This window comes from Mixophyes fleayi, chromosome 3 (assembly GCF_038048845.1).
Source record: "Mixophyes fleayi isolate aMixFle1 chromosome 3, aMixFle1.hap1, whole genome shotgun sequence".
Lineage (NCBI taxonomy): Eukaryota > Metazoa > Chordata > Amphibia > Anura > Limnodynastidae > Mixophyes > Mixophyes fleayi.
Genome location: NC_134404.1, coordinates 120,419,859 through 120,434,456, shown reverse-complemented (window position 1 = coordinate 120,434,456; position 14,598 = coordinate 120,419,859). Strand labels below are relative to the sequence as shown.

The following is a 14,598-nucleotide window of genomic DNA, read 5'->3' as shown; positions in this document are numbered from 1 at the left end:
TCTCAGAGTTTATATAAAAGGTCAATTTTAATTTGATTCCGTTGTTGTTCAGATGATTTATAAATTCAACGAAAGTTTCTTTCTCTCCCTCCCAGATGATAAATAGATAATTAATAAGTCTTAACCATATTGTGACATGCTGAATGTACGCTGCCACCAATCTAAGTAAATATTGGCATATTTGGGGGCACATGTTGTCAACATTGCCGTGCCCCTCACCTGTAAGAAAAGCATATTATCCAAAGTGAAATAATTTCTTATTAGGATGAATTCTAATAGTTCCAAGAGGAAGTTGTTGTGCTTATTTTTCACTTTAGTCTCTAAAACCTTTTGGACTGCCTCAAGGCCAATTTCATGTTTGATGCTGGTGTATAATGCCTCAATGTCATAAGTGCATAGCCATGTATTGTGCTTAACAGTAATATTTGTAATTTTCCAAGAACATCAAGGGTATCTCTGACATATGAGGGTAGGGTTAGAACAAATTCTCTTTAATGGACGTCCACGTACATACTCACTTTTTCAGTTAGCTTCCCTGAACCTGAGACGATTGGTCTCCCCGGAGGTCTTTTTCATTTTTATGTACCTTAGGGAATATGTAGAATGTAGATGTTTTTGGGGTTATCCAGCCACAGAAATGCAAAATCTCCTTTATTGATTATTCCTTCCATGAGAGCATTCTTAATAAGTTCCTGGTAAGTTTTCAAAAAGAGTGTGGTGTGGTTAAAGGCTAGTTTTAAATAACATTCAGTATTATTAAGTTGTCTATAAGCTTCATTTTTGTATTCAGATACTCTCTTATCTGATTGTTTAATTATAATATCTTACCATTTATTAATTTCTCTCTAGGCTTTCCACTTTTCTATCGTGATGTTACTGCACTTTGGATTTGGTTTGTAAATTAGATCATTGAGGCCTTTAGAGACTAGTTCTAAATATATTGATACTTGTGGACATGTCATGGAGTTAGGACAAACGTGGATTTCTATTTTTAGTGTTTTCTTTTGGTTTATCAGGTCTAATTCATAATCTCCACGAGTTGATTCCCATTGTAGTTCTTCGAATATTTTTATTGCCTCTTGTTCTTGTATGTCAAAAGGGACTTTGTAGTATATTTCATTGGGGGTAGAGGAGGTGTTATCTTCCCCATCCAAGGGTATTTCTTGTTTCTGTTTAAAAATGTATGTAATAATAATTTCCTCCCAAAGAGGTGTAGATCTTTCTCTACTTTGAATCTATTCATGTTTACTATTGGAGAGAAAGAAAGCCCTTTAGACAAAACAGAAATTTGTGCCTGTGTTAGCTCTTTATTAGATAAATTGATTATTCACAATGAATTATCTTCTTCTAATATTTTATTTTTCTCAGTTGTCCCTGTGGAATCCCATCCCAGTCTCTGAATTCTCTTTTTCTTAAGTTCCTGCCCCCCGCCCCCCCCCCCCCCTCTTCAATGTGTCCCAGGGTAAGTTTTTTAAAATGGTTACAAGTATATAAAAGTAGCTGCATAAGGAATTAAGTAAAAGTGTATTTTTATGATTTTGCACATTTGTCTCAAATGTCATGTTGGAATATAGATCGATGGATAGATAGACCCTAAAGGGAGGATGCTGCCCTGATAAGGAGAGGGAGAGACTTTTATGAGAAAGACAATCCATTCAATTTTTAGATAAACTTTTATTGACTGGACATGTACATATATAATTTTCAGGCACCATTACATTATTTCTATTTAGTATCAAAGAATGTTATGAAAAAGAGTGGCAATAATCACACTTTCCATACATGTATGACTGATAGCACTTTGTGTATGATGTTGGCTGCACATACTATGGTGCTGCAGATTTGCATTAGGTAAAATGTCCTTTTTGGTTTGAGAACTGCAGCTGTAGAAGTCCTTCTCTTCTTTTCCTAGGCTCCATGATTCCCATGTGTCACATATTTTCCATTTGACACAACTTCATCATATTCAAACGCAGTATTAGTGTAGACTTTAGAGCTGCCATTGGCCACCTTACTTTCTCCATATACTGTGGTTCCAAGTGGTGGCCATTCAGTGTCCTCTTCCAAAATTGCTCTTAATTTTTTATAGTTACTACCAGGTTTTAATTTCAGACATTTTTTCAGAGCCAACCACAGCGCTCTGTTATCCAGGATAAATTCCTGAAAAAAAGAGAATGTAATCTGAAATAGTAGGTCACTAAAGTAAACTAAAGATAATGCAGATATATACAAGTACATTAAGAGCAGATTAAGAAAACTACCTGTAGTCCCTGCTAGGGTTGTAGGATTTTACATTTTATTTTTTGTGTTACTATATTTGTGCATACTGGAAGGTACCACTTTTCTTGTTCTGAAAGTACAGTATAGGTTTAAACGTTTATCAAAAAAATTATCTATTCAATTGTGCACAACAGAGTTGAATAGTCATGTTGAGCTGTATAGTTAGTGTTTACCTGTGTATTTTCTGCCTATTAGCAGACATCATGGTTAGAGGTCCACTCCTTTTAAGCTAATAAATATAAAACTAATTGTAACGAGAGTAGGATACCTGGCAATACTAATTACTGTTGTGAAGAATGCCAGTGACACTTCCCCACAGTTCTTTAACATTGCTGTGATGTTTATGTATTGTTAATGTTTCATGTTGGTTATGTGTAAGTTGTCCCAAAAAGATCTTGTTAACCCTGGGGTAACCTGAGTACACACACTAAGTAGAGGGCTGTGGGCTAATATGGCCACTACCATAAGTACTGATCAGCTGAGATGGGGCAAAGATAGGAGACCTAAGAGAGCCTTCAGTGACAGGACTGACTGAGGTCTCTGCTTCCGGCTGAACTGTTGGATACTGGAATCCCAGAGACATCAAGGTTGCTTGAGATGTGCTGTTTTCAACAATGTAGATGTGATTGAGTCTGTGCTGTGTTGTGTTTCCACCAATAGCAAGATGACACTAGACTAGACCACTGCTTTGTTGTCAGGATGAAGTACAAGGACTGGTGGACACCAGCATTCTGCCCAGGGATTGGCTATATTGTGTATGTATCAAACTGGTTCAGTTCTCCTGTATTACTATTGTTTCCTGATTGGTGCACGAATGTTAACTATTCTTGAAAGAGCTATAGCTCCACTTGTGAACTGGAGCTTTACAAACTCCATCTACTCCCATTATATAGTTGCCTGGGTGTGACAATCAAAATGATCAAACTTGAAAAATCATGTTCCTGAACATTTCTTTTCTGCTAGTTCCCATTGTTTTCTATTGTTGGTGTTGCACACATAAATGCAACAAGTATTATTTTGAATACAGCATCTTGCATTCAGCTTTGGTTGTACTGTGTGGCAATGTCACTTCCTCTCAACCCTTCTTCCTTTATCTTAAGCAGCTTTTGTTTAGAATGATACTGACCTCCACCACAAATGACACAACAAGACATATGACCAGTATCACTAACATGTGGATCCTCCAGCTGGTGGGTGTGCAGACAAGCTAGAAGAGAAAAACACTCCCATATTAATGTGATGTAAACAGGTATTTACACACACACACACACACTGCATTTCATGAAGTCAATCATCTATTACGTTGTCTTAAATATGCTTACCTCCAAAACAACATACACATTCTTGAAATCAGCAAATATGAAGAACAGGGTGAGAGCAAGTTCTACTATTAGCGTAAACACAAATATATCTATAAAAAGAGGAATAATGGTTATCATTGAGCACATTGGGTATCAAAACTGAATTGTAAAAAAAATTGTGCTCTAGGGGAGAGAAAATAATATCCCTAGTCCTAGAAAACATGATAAATAAAACCATTAAACAATATTCAAAAATCACTATAGTAAAAAAAAAAAAGTGCTTCACACAGAAAATGAATAAACCATCTGAAAGACAAAATCACTTGATTACTGAAAAAAACATACCTAACTTGGCATGTTGAGCAATTTAACAGACACATCACACTTCCTATCTGAAGATGAATATTTCAATCAATCCTACCCTAAAACAACTGAAAACAGAGGACAACAGCTTGCATTATTAATATTAGCTACTTGTCATAGTATGGAAACATTTATACATATTTCTGTGAATGTTATTTCCATTTATTTTATAAGCGCTACCATATTACAGTGCTGTACAAAGAATATTTATTTACATAAGTCCTTGCCCCATTAGACTTTATAGAATACATTCTCTATCACACAGGCACACATGAGAGCCAATTTTTGTCAGCAGCCAATTAACCTATGAGTTTATTTTTGGACTGTGGGTGGTAACAGCCCTATTAAGACCCAAAACAATTAGTGTGGTGATTGCCGAAATTGTGCAACATTTTGTACTGTTTGAGGCTATCATATAACTATTAGTTAATTTACCGTGACCTACACTTTTATCTTGCTCACAATAAACCGCATTATCATAAGAAATGGTATAGAGTGTGAATTTTACTGTGACATAATGATAATCTGTTGCTCACAGAATTAAACATACACAAAAGCATCTTCAGAAAACCACAAACCCTGTGCTGAGTTACAGATCAGTAGACATAGCAGAAGAAAATCACAACTAGAAGGTACTGGCAATTAAAACATATATAAATAAAGCATACAAACATTAGAATAAATTAACACAACAAATCCCTCTCAATTCATCAGACCAAAATGAATGATAGTAATCTCCATCTGGTGAAAATAGCATCCTTAAGGAAAGACAATTTCCAAACCTTAATGTACATGCTTTCTGGATGAATATTTCATTATATTAACAAGACATAAATATAGGAAGATTAGCACATCGAAATCTCTACAAAATTCTATATCCTAAAACACCAAAAAGAGAGGAAGACAGGAACAAGAGGGGGTTGGAAACCAAGCAAGAAATATAAAATCTCACTAGATGCAGTAGGTATTTTCAACTTGTCTAAAAGAATCTTGAAAACTAATCAATTATATGTGTTACAAAAAGATTTAAACTTTGTAGCAGATACAGATCCTAACTTATTTGATATTTTTGCTGAATTGAATCATTATATTTAAATGTTATTTTGTTTGTAAAATTAAAAAAAAAAAGAAAAATTGAAGCCACCCCCATTGTTATAGAAAAAATAGTGAAATAGACTGACTGAATGACTTGGAAATGCTGTGGAACAATAATAACACAGTTAATTTTGAGATGGACTGTATATAAAACATCTTTGATATTAATCAAACAGGAAGCTATGTGACTGCAAACAAGTACAATGGGGTTTTTTTTGTTTTTTTTAAAATCATCTTTTTTCACACTAATCAAAATAATTCTACTATTAATTATTTTTATAAAAGGCAATGAATGATTTCAAGTCTTTACATTAAAAAAAAAAGGGAAGAAGTCAAATCTAAATAAATGGGGACAATCTGCCCTTAGGATGACCGCTCCATTGTTATTAAAAACACTGATAAGGGGGAATGGTCATGGATCGTACATATAATGTTAATGAAGCTCTTAAGCAATTGCAAGAAGTCTCTGTTTACCAGATATTCAAGGAAGAACCCACCCCCTTTTTTCTGATTGGGGATAAAATAACTTTTGGACGATGCCCTCTACAGAGTGGTGATCTCGATGGAAATATTTGATTTTCTATATATTGATTACCCAATTACACCTAGATTTTTTAATTGATTCACAGTTTTATCTACAGGTGGTGGGGACGACAATAGGCATTAGAGTCATGTAGAGTTTTGCTAAAATATATATGTGCCAGTTTGAGCAACAATATATATGGGATGGCCCTTTTCAGACAATTCTAGTTTACTTCGGCAGTTATATTGATGTATTTGAATATTATTTGGGATGGGTATTATGATTTACCACAAAAAATTTGTTCAGCCCCTTAACACTAATGATTGGACTTAACTTTCACTCACTCCTAAATGCCACTATGGTGAATTTTCTTGATCTCACTCTGCACTCAGAGTTTAAAAATCACTTCCATTAACTATAGAAAACCAGTAGACTCAAACAATTTTCTCCATTATAAGAGGAATCATTATAGACCATGGGTAACTAACATCCCTACAAGCTAATTAAATAGGATAACATGCAGCTGTACCTCAGAAGAAGATTTTGAAAATCAGGTGAACGTATTGTTAAAGGATTTTTCAAGGAGGGGATATCCTGAAGGGATTCTTAATAATACTATGTCCTATGTTAGAAATACAGACAGAAAGTCCTTGTTGGAACCAAAGGGAGGAGGTTCACAAATAATAATTTTATACCATTTATTTTTAAGCTCAATAATAAGTTGATACAATTTAAGAATATTGTTAGAGAAACTTTGAGATCTTAAAGCAGGATCTAGTGTTGAACACTATATTGAAACATGTAAGATGTGTAATTTTTAAAATGAACAGAAGTTTAAAAAATTAGATAGCACCTAGCTTTCTAAAAGAAATAACAAGAACAAATTATCAAAATATGGCTACTGGTGTGAATAGAAGGATTCTTTAAAAGCAATAAAATTAAAGGCCGCACTTGTAGTTTAATCTTCAATGAAACCTTGTAAATAACATCAATTTTGACTAGGGTAGATTTTCCAAGTAAATATTTTATCAATTGTGATACAACTTATGTGATTTACATACTGCAGTGCCTATGTGGTCTGTAGTATGTGGGTAGAAATACCAGGACTGTTAAAATTAACTTTAGAGAACATAGACTTACTATTCTCAATAGATTTATGAAACAAAGTGTCTCCAGACACTTTGCTATTGAGCATATTGTGGATCCTAAGAATTTGTCTATTACAGGAGTCAAACATGTTCCCAATACCATCCATTTAAGGCGCTATATAGAAAGTTCAGACTAAGGTCTTTAAATCCAGAGGATCTTAACAAATCATTTTAATTTAAATCCCTTTTGTGATTTTTATTAATGTTGCTGCATGGGTTTTGATGATTGAGTTACATGATTGTTTTTACTGTCATAATTAGAAATCAAATTATTCTGTATGTTCAGATCTAGGTTGAATTTTTATTAATGTCGCTACTTGGATCCCGTATGATTGGGCTACATAACTTTGTTATTATTAGAAAGTAGTTGTCAAGTATATGGAACGAAAATAATAATATAAGTTTTATATACATTTTTTTATGTTTTTACAAAAAAATGAGCAATAGGACGGCACTGGTTTATTTCAAATGTAAATGTGAATGTACCTATAACCAGGGAAGTTGCTTCAAGCTTGACAGTTTGTAATTGAATAGTCCCACAGATGCATACTAAACTATCTGATTAAATAAGTTGGATCATCATTGGTTACCTCATAATATCAAAAAATGACAATAATCCCTTAAATATATTCTTTAAGAAAGTCTCTCTGAGAGAGCATTCCACCTGCAACACGCTAATTTGGTCTATTATACTGGAATTCCCAGAGAAGAGGCATAGACGTGCAAAAAATATTCATTTAGTCTCTCTGTCGGATGGTAAAAGGATTATATATCTGGAAGCTGCTATACAAAGGCGACCAGGGGAGGACTGCCAAATGATAACTCGGGGGGCAAGACTCGACTCAGCAGCCTGTTAGGAACATATTAAAGGAAAAAAAAAATGCAGGTGACCCAGCCCAAAAGAGCCTACTAAGGTACTGGCCCAGGGGGTAGATGTCCCCTGCCCCTGAAGGTGACCACCGCAATAAGGTACTGGTACAACTATGCATATGCCTAATGTGGATAATACAGAGGTCAGAATGTGTTGGTGATTTGAATATCAGCTAATCACTCTGCAGTTTGGGTTTCATATCGGCATCACAGGATTGCTTAGCAGCTTTTTTGTATGGAATTTTGACTTTAAATATTCTGAAATTAAATAGTCATCCAGAAAGCACGTACATTAAGGTTTGGAAATTGACTCTCTTTAAGATATACAATTTACCAGTGCTATTCTCACCAGGTGGAGATTGCTCGCATTCATTTTAGTCCATTGAATTAAGAGAGTTTGTAGTGTTATTTTATTTTAGAATTTGCATGCTTTATAATATACAGTGGGTGAAATAAGTATTGAACACATCAACATTTTTCTGAGTAAATATTTATATATATAATGTGGCTATTGTAATGAAATTCACACCAAATGTCAGCAACAACCCTTGCAATTCACATATACAAAGAAATCAAACCATAGATGTCCATACTTTAAGTTTTGTGTAATAATGTGAAATGACACAGGGAAAAAGTATTGAACACATGAAGAAGAGGAGGTTCAAAAAGGCATGAAAAGCCAAAATACCAGCTGAAATCTATCAGTAATTAGAAAACAATCATTCCAAGTTGTTCAGTCACAATTGATGGCCTATAAAAAGGTGTTTCATTACGAAGATGTCACACAAGAAACATCTCATGATGGGTAAAAGCAAATAGCTCTATCAAGACCTTCACTACCTTATTGTTGCAAAAACTACTGATGGCATTGGTTACAGGAGGATCTCTAAACTGCTGAATGTTCCAATGAGCACTGTTGGGGCCATAATCCGGAATTGAAAAGAACATTATTTCACCATAAACCGGCCACGACCAGATACATCTCGCAAGATTTCTGACAAATATGTGAAAAAAAAATTCAGAAGAGTTGTCCAAGAACCAAGGACCACTTGTGGAGAGCTTCAGGAAGACCTGGAATTAGCAGGTACAATTGTTTTAAAGAAAACAATAAATAATGCACTCAACCGCCATGGCCTATATGCACGCTCACCACACAAGATCCTTTGCTGAAGAAAAAACTTGTTGAAGCTCGTTTCAAGTTTGCTGCACAACATTTGGACAAGCCTGTGAAATTCTGAGAGAACATAGTGTCGTCAGATGAGAGCAAAATTGAACTTTTTGGATGCCATAATACACACCATGTTTGGATGAAACATAGCACTGCACATCACCCCAAAAACACCATACCAAAAGTGAAATTTGGAGGTGGGAACATCATGGTGTGGGGCTGTTTTTCTGCACACGGTACTGGCATACTGCATGTCATTGAAGGAAGGATGAATGGAAAACCGTACCGAGACATTCTTGATAAAAAAAATCTGCTACCATCTACCAGGATACTGAAGATGAAATGAGGGTGGACATTTCAACAAGACAATGATCCAAAACACACAGCCAAGGACACTCTCAATTGGTTTCAGAGAAAGAAAATAAAGCTGCTAGAATTGCCCAGCCAATCATCTGACTTGAATCCAATTGAAAATCTATGGAAATAACTAAAGATCAGAGATCATAGAAGAAGCCCACAGAACCTTCAAGATGTGAAGACTATTTGCGTTGAAGAATGGGGCAAAATCACACCTGAGCAATGCATGCGACTAGTTTCTTTATACTGGAGGCATCTTGAAGCTGGCATTACCAACAAAGACTTTTGTACAAAGTATTAAATAAATTTCAGGAAGCGTGTTCAATACTTTTTCTCTGTGTCATTTCACATTATTATACAAAACTTAAATTATGGACATTTATGGTTTGATTTCTTAGCATGTGTGGATTGCAAGGGTTGTTGCTGACATTTGGTGTAAATTTCATTACAATTTTCTAAAATCTTTGTAGTTTTTAGCTTGGGTGGGAAACTTAAGCAGAAACGCAGCTACTTTTTACTAGTCTTTTGACTCGACTTAATTAAATGTATTAGTTCACTCTAGTCACTTTTGGTGAGCCATTAGCACTCAGAACAGTTGTTTGCTGTTTGCAGTTGCTACAGAAACGTCTTGCAAGTGAATATCCAAAATATTTAAATATAACACTTTATGTTATGGATTATTAATACTCTTTGATATATTGCAATATATCTATACAGTATGTTTGGATCCTTTTATATCTGTGTCTTATATAAATAACAATTTACACTCTTTGTAAAAATTTTTTAATATAAATCATGATGTAACTCACAGTTTGTATACAATGGTTTACGGAATGGTTTTCCCTTAGAGAAGATGAAGGCCAAGATTACCAGGTGTACAGCAGTGAGTAGCCACAGGGATGAGTTCTCAAAACTTTCATAATTCTTCTTAGTTCTTTTTTCGATTAACTCAAATGTAAGATTTTGGTTTAAGCTTGTGTTTCCTAGATAACAGGCGCTGAAAATAATAGAAATAACAGGCATTATTTTAGAACAGAGATGTTTAATTGGAATGTAACTTACTTCTACCTAGTTGACCTTTGTAATTGAGTTTGGCAAATATATATTGTTTTTGAAAACTATAACAGCTTATAAAACATAGATGAATGGAATATCTTAAATAAAAACACATATTTAGACAGCACTGAAATAAAAATGATTTCAATCACCTAATTTTCTGCTTAGCAGTTTATTATGTTATAATATTTCATACTTCTTTACGCCAGCTGAGAGCTTAGCCTTAAACAATAGATTCCAAAAAGGACAAATTTAATCATTCTATAATATTTACAATAATTATGACTCTGATACAATTAAAATTATCCACAGTTAGAATTTCAGTACTGAACCAATGGTCCCGTTATTCTACACTGGAATAACGGGAATCAAAACAGGCAGACCATTGGTTCAGTTGGACCTAATCAGGGATGTACTACTACTACTATGATAACTGTGGATAACATTGAGCTTTGCTGGACCAAAGACTTTAATCAGGAACCAATACCGATTGGAACTTTAGGTATTAGGTTTGCACTAGGCACAGCCTTGATCCATGAACTATACTTTAGGGCCCTATCTCGCCTTTACAGAGGTAGCAATCACTAACTGGAGATTGTATACCTAGCCTGGTTAAGACCTGCAGATAGAGGCACATACAGACTTATCCAGTTTGTCTATCAATGTTTATCATCGTTGGCTCAACAATTGAGTGCCTATCCTTCTTCTCCAGCTTAAACCACACTTCCTGAGGGAGGCTCAGTAGCCACTCTCCATGATGCAGATACCCATACCAACATGGAATTGTTATTAGGAACCAGCCCTGCTGAGGCCACAATACCATAGGAACCAGGCTGGGTTTATAATAGCGTTCTGAGGATGAGATCTGCTAATCTTCTGCAGGCATTGATGCTAGTGGACTTGACAAAAGCAGGAGGACATTGGGCTTGATCCCTTTGCATTAACGGAGTGAATGGTGTGACTCAGTGGCCAAGACAGTGCTGCAGAGGAATGGTGACTATAGAACCTTAGGATAGGCTCTCTGTGTGGTAAATACAGGTATCTATTTTTTATATAAAATTAATGTACATTTGTATTTTTCTAGTTGTTGTTGTCCAAGTTTCCAAACTCATGAAAATATTGGGTACTCTCAGTTAGCACATAAGGTGGCCTCAGGCTGACCATCTAGCACTGAGTGGAAAAAAGAACTAAACATAAGCCCAGTATCTTCACATGCCCCTTTAATTAATTTGAATATTTAAATTTTTCTCCTGCAATACTGCTAACTTAAATGTTTTTTGTGTGCCTACCACTATGAATTGTGCCTAGATGGGGCAGAACATAATTCTTTGAAAATAGCACCCAAGACCTGATTACCAACATATTTGGGAAGCTCTATAAATGTGGCCATTTAACATAACTGAAAAAGTGCTTAGGTTTTACCACTTGAAGTTCATTAAAATAGCTCTTCTGCACAAGTTTTTGCTTGTGGGTGCAGTTTCAGGGACATTGCTGCATCTAACCTGCCTTTAGCATTGTCCAATGCACCCGGTGGTAGTCAGCATATCGATACTGACTACCCTGACAATACTTACTCCGATGCGATGACCCCGAACGGCTACTTCACGTCCTGGCTTCAAGACGACTGCTGTGACCGGCGACTGCCAGGGATCGTGACCAATGAAGAATCCGGCCACTCTGCATGACATCACTGCCGACCGCGACGGTCTTCGCCTTGCTGTTAAGGTGGAAATGTAAGTATGCACCCATAGACAATGTACTTTGCTTAGCATTGCAGAATGTTTATGGCCGCATATTTACATTTTGACATTAACTGCAAGGAGAAGAGCGTCGCGGTCGGCAGTGCCGTCATGCAGAGTGACCGGATTCTTCATTCGTCGCGATCCCTCGCAGTCACAGGTCACAGCAGTCATCCTGGAGCCAGGTCGTAAAGTAGCCGTTCGGGGTCGCCGCTTAGGGGTAAGTATTGTCTGAATAATGGCAGTCATTATTCTTTACCCCACCCATATACAAAAGTAGCATGATACATTTAGACTGAAGGTATGACAGCAATGCTCAGCAGGGATTCACTGATCAGGAACTGAGGAACAATGGAACTCACGACAGGAATTAACATAAATGGAAAAAGGTATTTTGGAAGATTATGTAGAGAGGGTTTATAGACCTAGCAAGATTGATATATTAACCAATTAAAGAAATCAGATCCCGAAAAGACAGGTCAAGAGCAGGCAGTGATATAGGTGGGTTTAAAACACGCAGTAGTTAATCAATCAGGTGTGAATAGAAGGAGTCAAATTACAGCATAAACAGGATGAAGACAGAACAAAGGATATCAGACTCTTATTATCCAAACCACTACTGGAAAACCGACATCCTGGTCTCCATGTGCTCTAAGTCTATTACAGATGCTTTTCACCTCAGGACTACCCTCATGTGCCGGGTGCCCCCCGGACATGGAATAGTGTGACATAATACAGTGGGGCAAACTGAGGAGTACAGGACCAGGACACAGAAATAACATAAGGTGCCAAGAAAATCAGATCATATTCTTGAGAGACTGCAGCAATTATCCACGATTTCATATGTCATGTGATTTTATTGTTCTATTTAATATAGTTTGTTTAGAATATAGGTGGGACAGGAATACATTGGGATAAAGATTTCAAAACAGGAGTTGAGGAGGTCAAACACTTTTTGGCCTGCACTTTATATAAAGTTCATTAACAGGCCAAACTCATAGAGAAGTGGTATGGCCAAAATACATGATAATACAAAATGATTAACAGTTGATTATATAGTGCACTTTATTTTTTCAATATTTTTATACTGATCTCCCTTATTTTTGATATGTACAATATCTATAAATTAAAAGCATAAGTACAACTTTTATGAGTGACTTATTTCTATGATGCCGTTGTCTGTGCAGCGCATGTCATATACCAATTAATGGTCTTGGTCTGTAGATTTAAAGAAAAATATTGTTGTTGTAATCAGTTGCATTGTTTTCAAGTAATTTCGCAAAACAACCAACCTCATCTGCAACAATGCATTACCATTGTTCTCTGGAAAATGTGACAAACACCAGTGCACCAGCTGATTGCTCTGGAAACTGTTAGAGTTAGTGAACTCTCCCTGTGCACCTACTGGATGATCTGCAATATGTGACCTGCTGGGTGGTCTAGAAACTGTGACCGTTATTTGCAGCCCTGCTGGGTGACCTGGAACATGTGACCTGCTGGGTGGTCTACAAACTGTGACAGTTATTTGCAACCACATATCAGTGTGTCTTGCGATGACCATGCCTAGCAATGTAACGTCAATGGAAGAAGTTACACATATATTGCAGTGTATGAAGAAAGTTTTTAGTTCCTTTAATATAGTTATTGACAACATAGTTATTTATTCATTATAATCCATTGTTAAAATTTCTACATGTAATGTAGTGTATAAAAAGTTATTGAATTCTGTTAATAAAGTAATTCAGTCATTACATTTCAGTTTAATTTAAGGTGGTTATTGCTGGGTTTCTCTAGTTTGAATTATTTTTTTAATTATTAATTGAATTCTGAATAATAGCACAATCAACATATGTATATAGATGGGTTTAAAACAGACAGTGGAGTGGCTTTCAATGTGATGCAGATTATATTTTTCTCATGTGTAATTAAGGAACATTTGTTTCCTGAACAAGGATGAGGTTTTTTTCCATCAGTGCATGAACTGCATTAGTAATGAATTAATTGGATTAATAAATTGAGATGTTATAACATGTTTCCATTATTGGATTCTCAATAAAAATAAATTATTATTTTAACAATTATAGTGTTTTGCAATTTGTCTATATCACACATCTTTAAGATCTCCGGCTTTAGTTTTCCATAATTTTTGGGTACCCTTCCATTGCTTGCTTAGATAATTCCTACCCATGTTGATATAAGTTATAACATTGTATAAATCCCTGTTTTCAGCAACAACAAAAACAGAACAGGTAGATTCAGGTCTACCAATACAGGCACAACAAGATATATAAGACATAGTCAAAAACAAAGGCGGAAGGCACAAAGCCACAGGTTAGGACAATGACTGAGACAAGAATGCAAAGCAGGGCTGGACACACATGGCCAAGTCACCAAATGCTCCAACAACCTACAATGCACAAGCAGGCTTTATATACTCTTGGAGGTTGCTGGGAACTCATTTCAGCTGGACTCATTAGGGAAAAGAAGACAGAAAAAATAGAGAGACAAGACACACAAGAAGGGAACATGAAGCAAGACATACCACAGCACCTGTTCTAATAGCCTATAGGCTGAGGAGCAGGCACTGAAGGGCAGAGGTCCTGAATTCAAAACCCCAGGAGAACTTTACACTGATCATCAACAACCACATTGATCTGGCAGTTCATAATAATACTTGTTACTAGTTTTCCACGTATGT

The 14,598-nt window shown here is 35.9% G+C and overlaps 1 protein-coding gene across 1 annotated transcript in view; it reads right to left on the bottom strand.

Moving 5' to 3' along the window:
• Nucleotides 1–1,689: 1,689 nt before the first annotated feature.
• Nucleotides 1,690–14,598, bottom strand: part of LOC142143177 (putative cation-transporting ATPase 13A4) — a 68,190-nt gene continuing 55,281 nt past the window's right edge. The window contains exons 27-30 of the mRNA XM_075200885.1: nt 9,915–10,102; nt 3,603–3,691; nt 3,407–3,487; nt 1,690–2,160 (exon numbers count right to left, since the gene is read on the bottom strand). Coding sequence (XP_075056986.1) covers nt 1,909–2,160; nt 3,407–3,487; nt 3,603–3,691; nt 9,915–10,102 — 610 coding nt within the window. The 3' untranslated portion in view covers nt 1,690–1,908. The remainder of the gene's footprint in view (nt 2,161–3,406; nt 3,488–3,602; nt 3,692–9,914; nt 10,103–14,598) is intronic.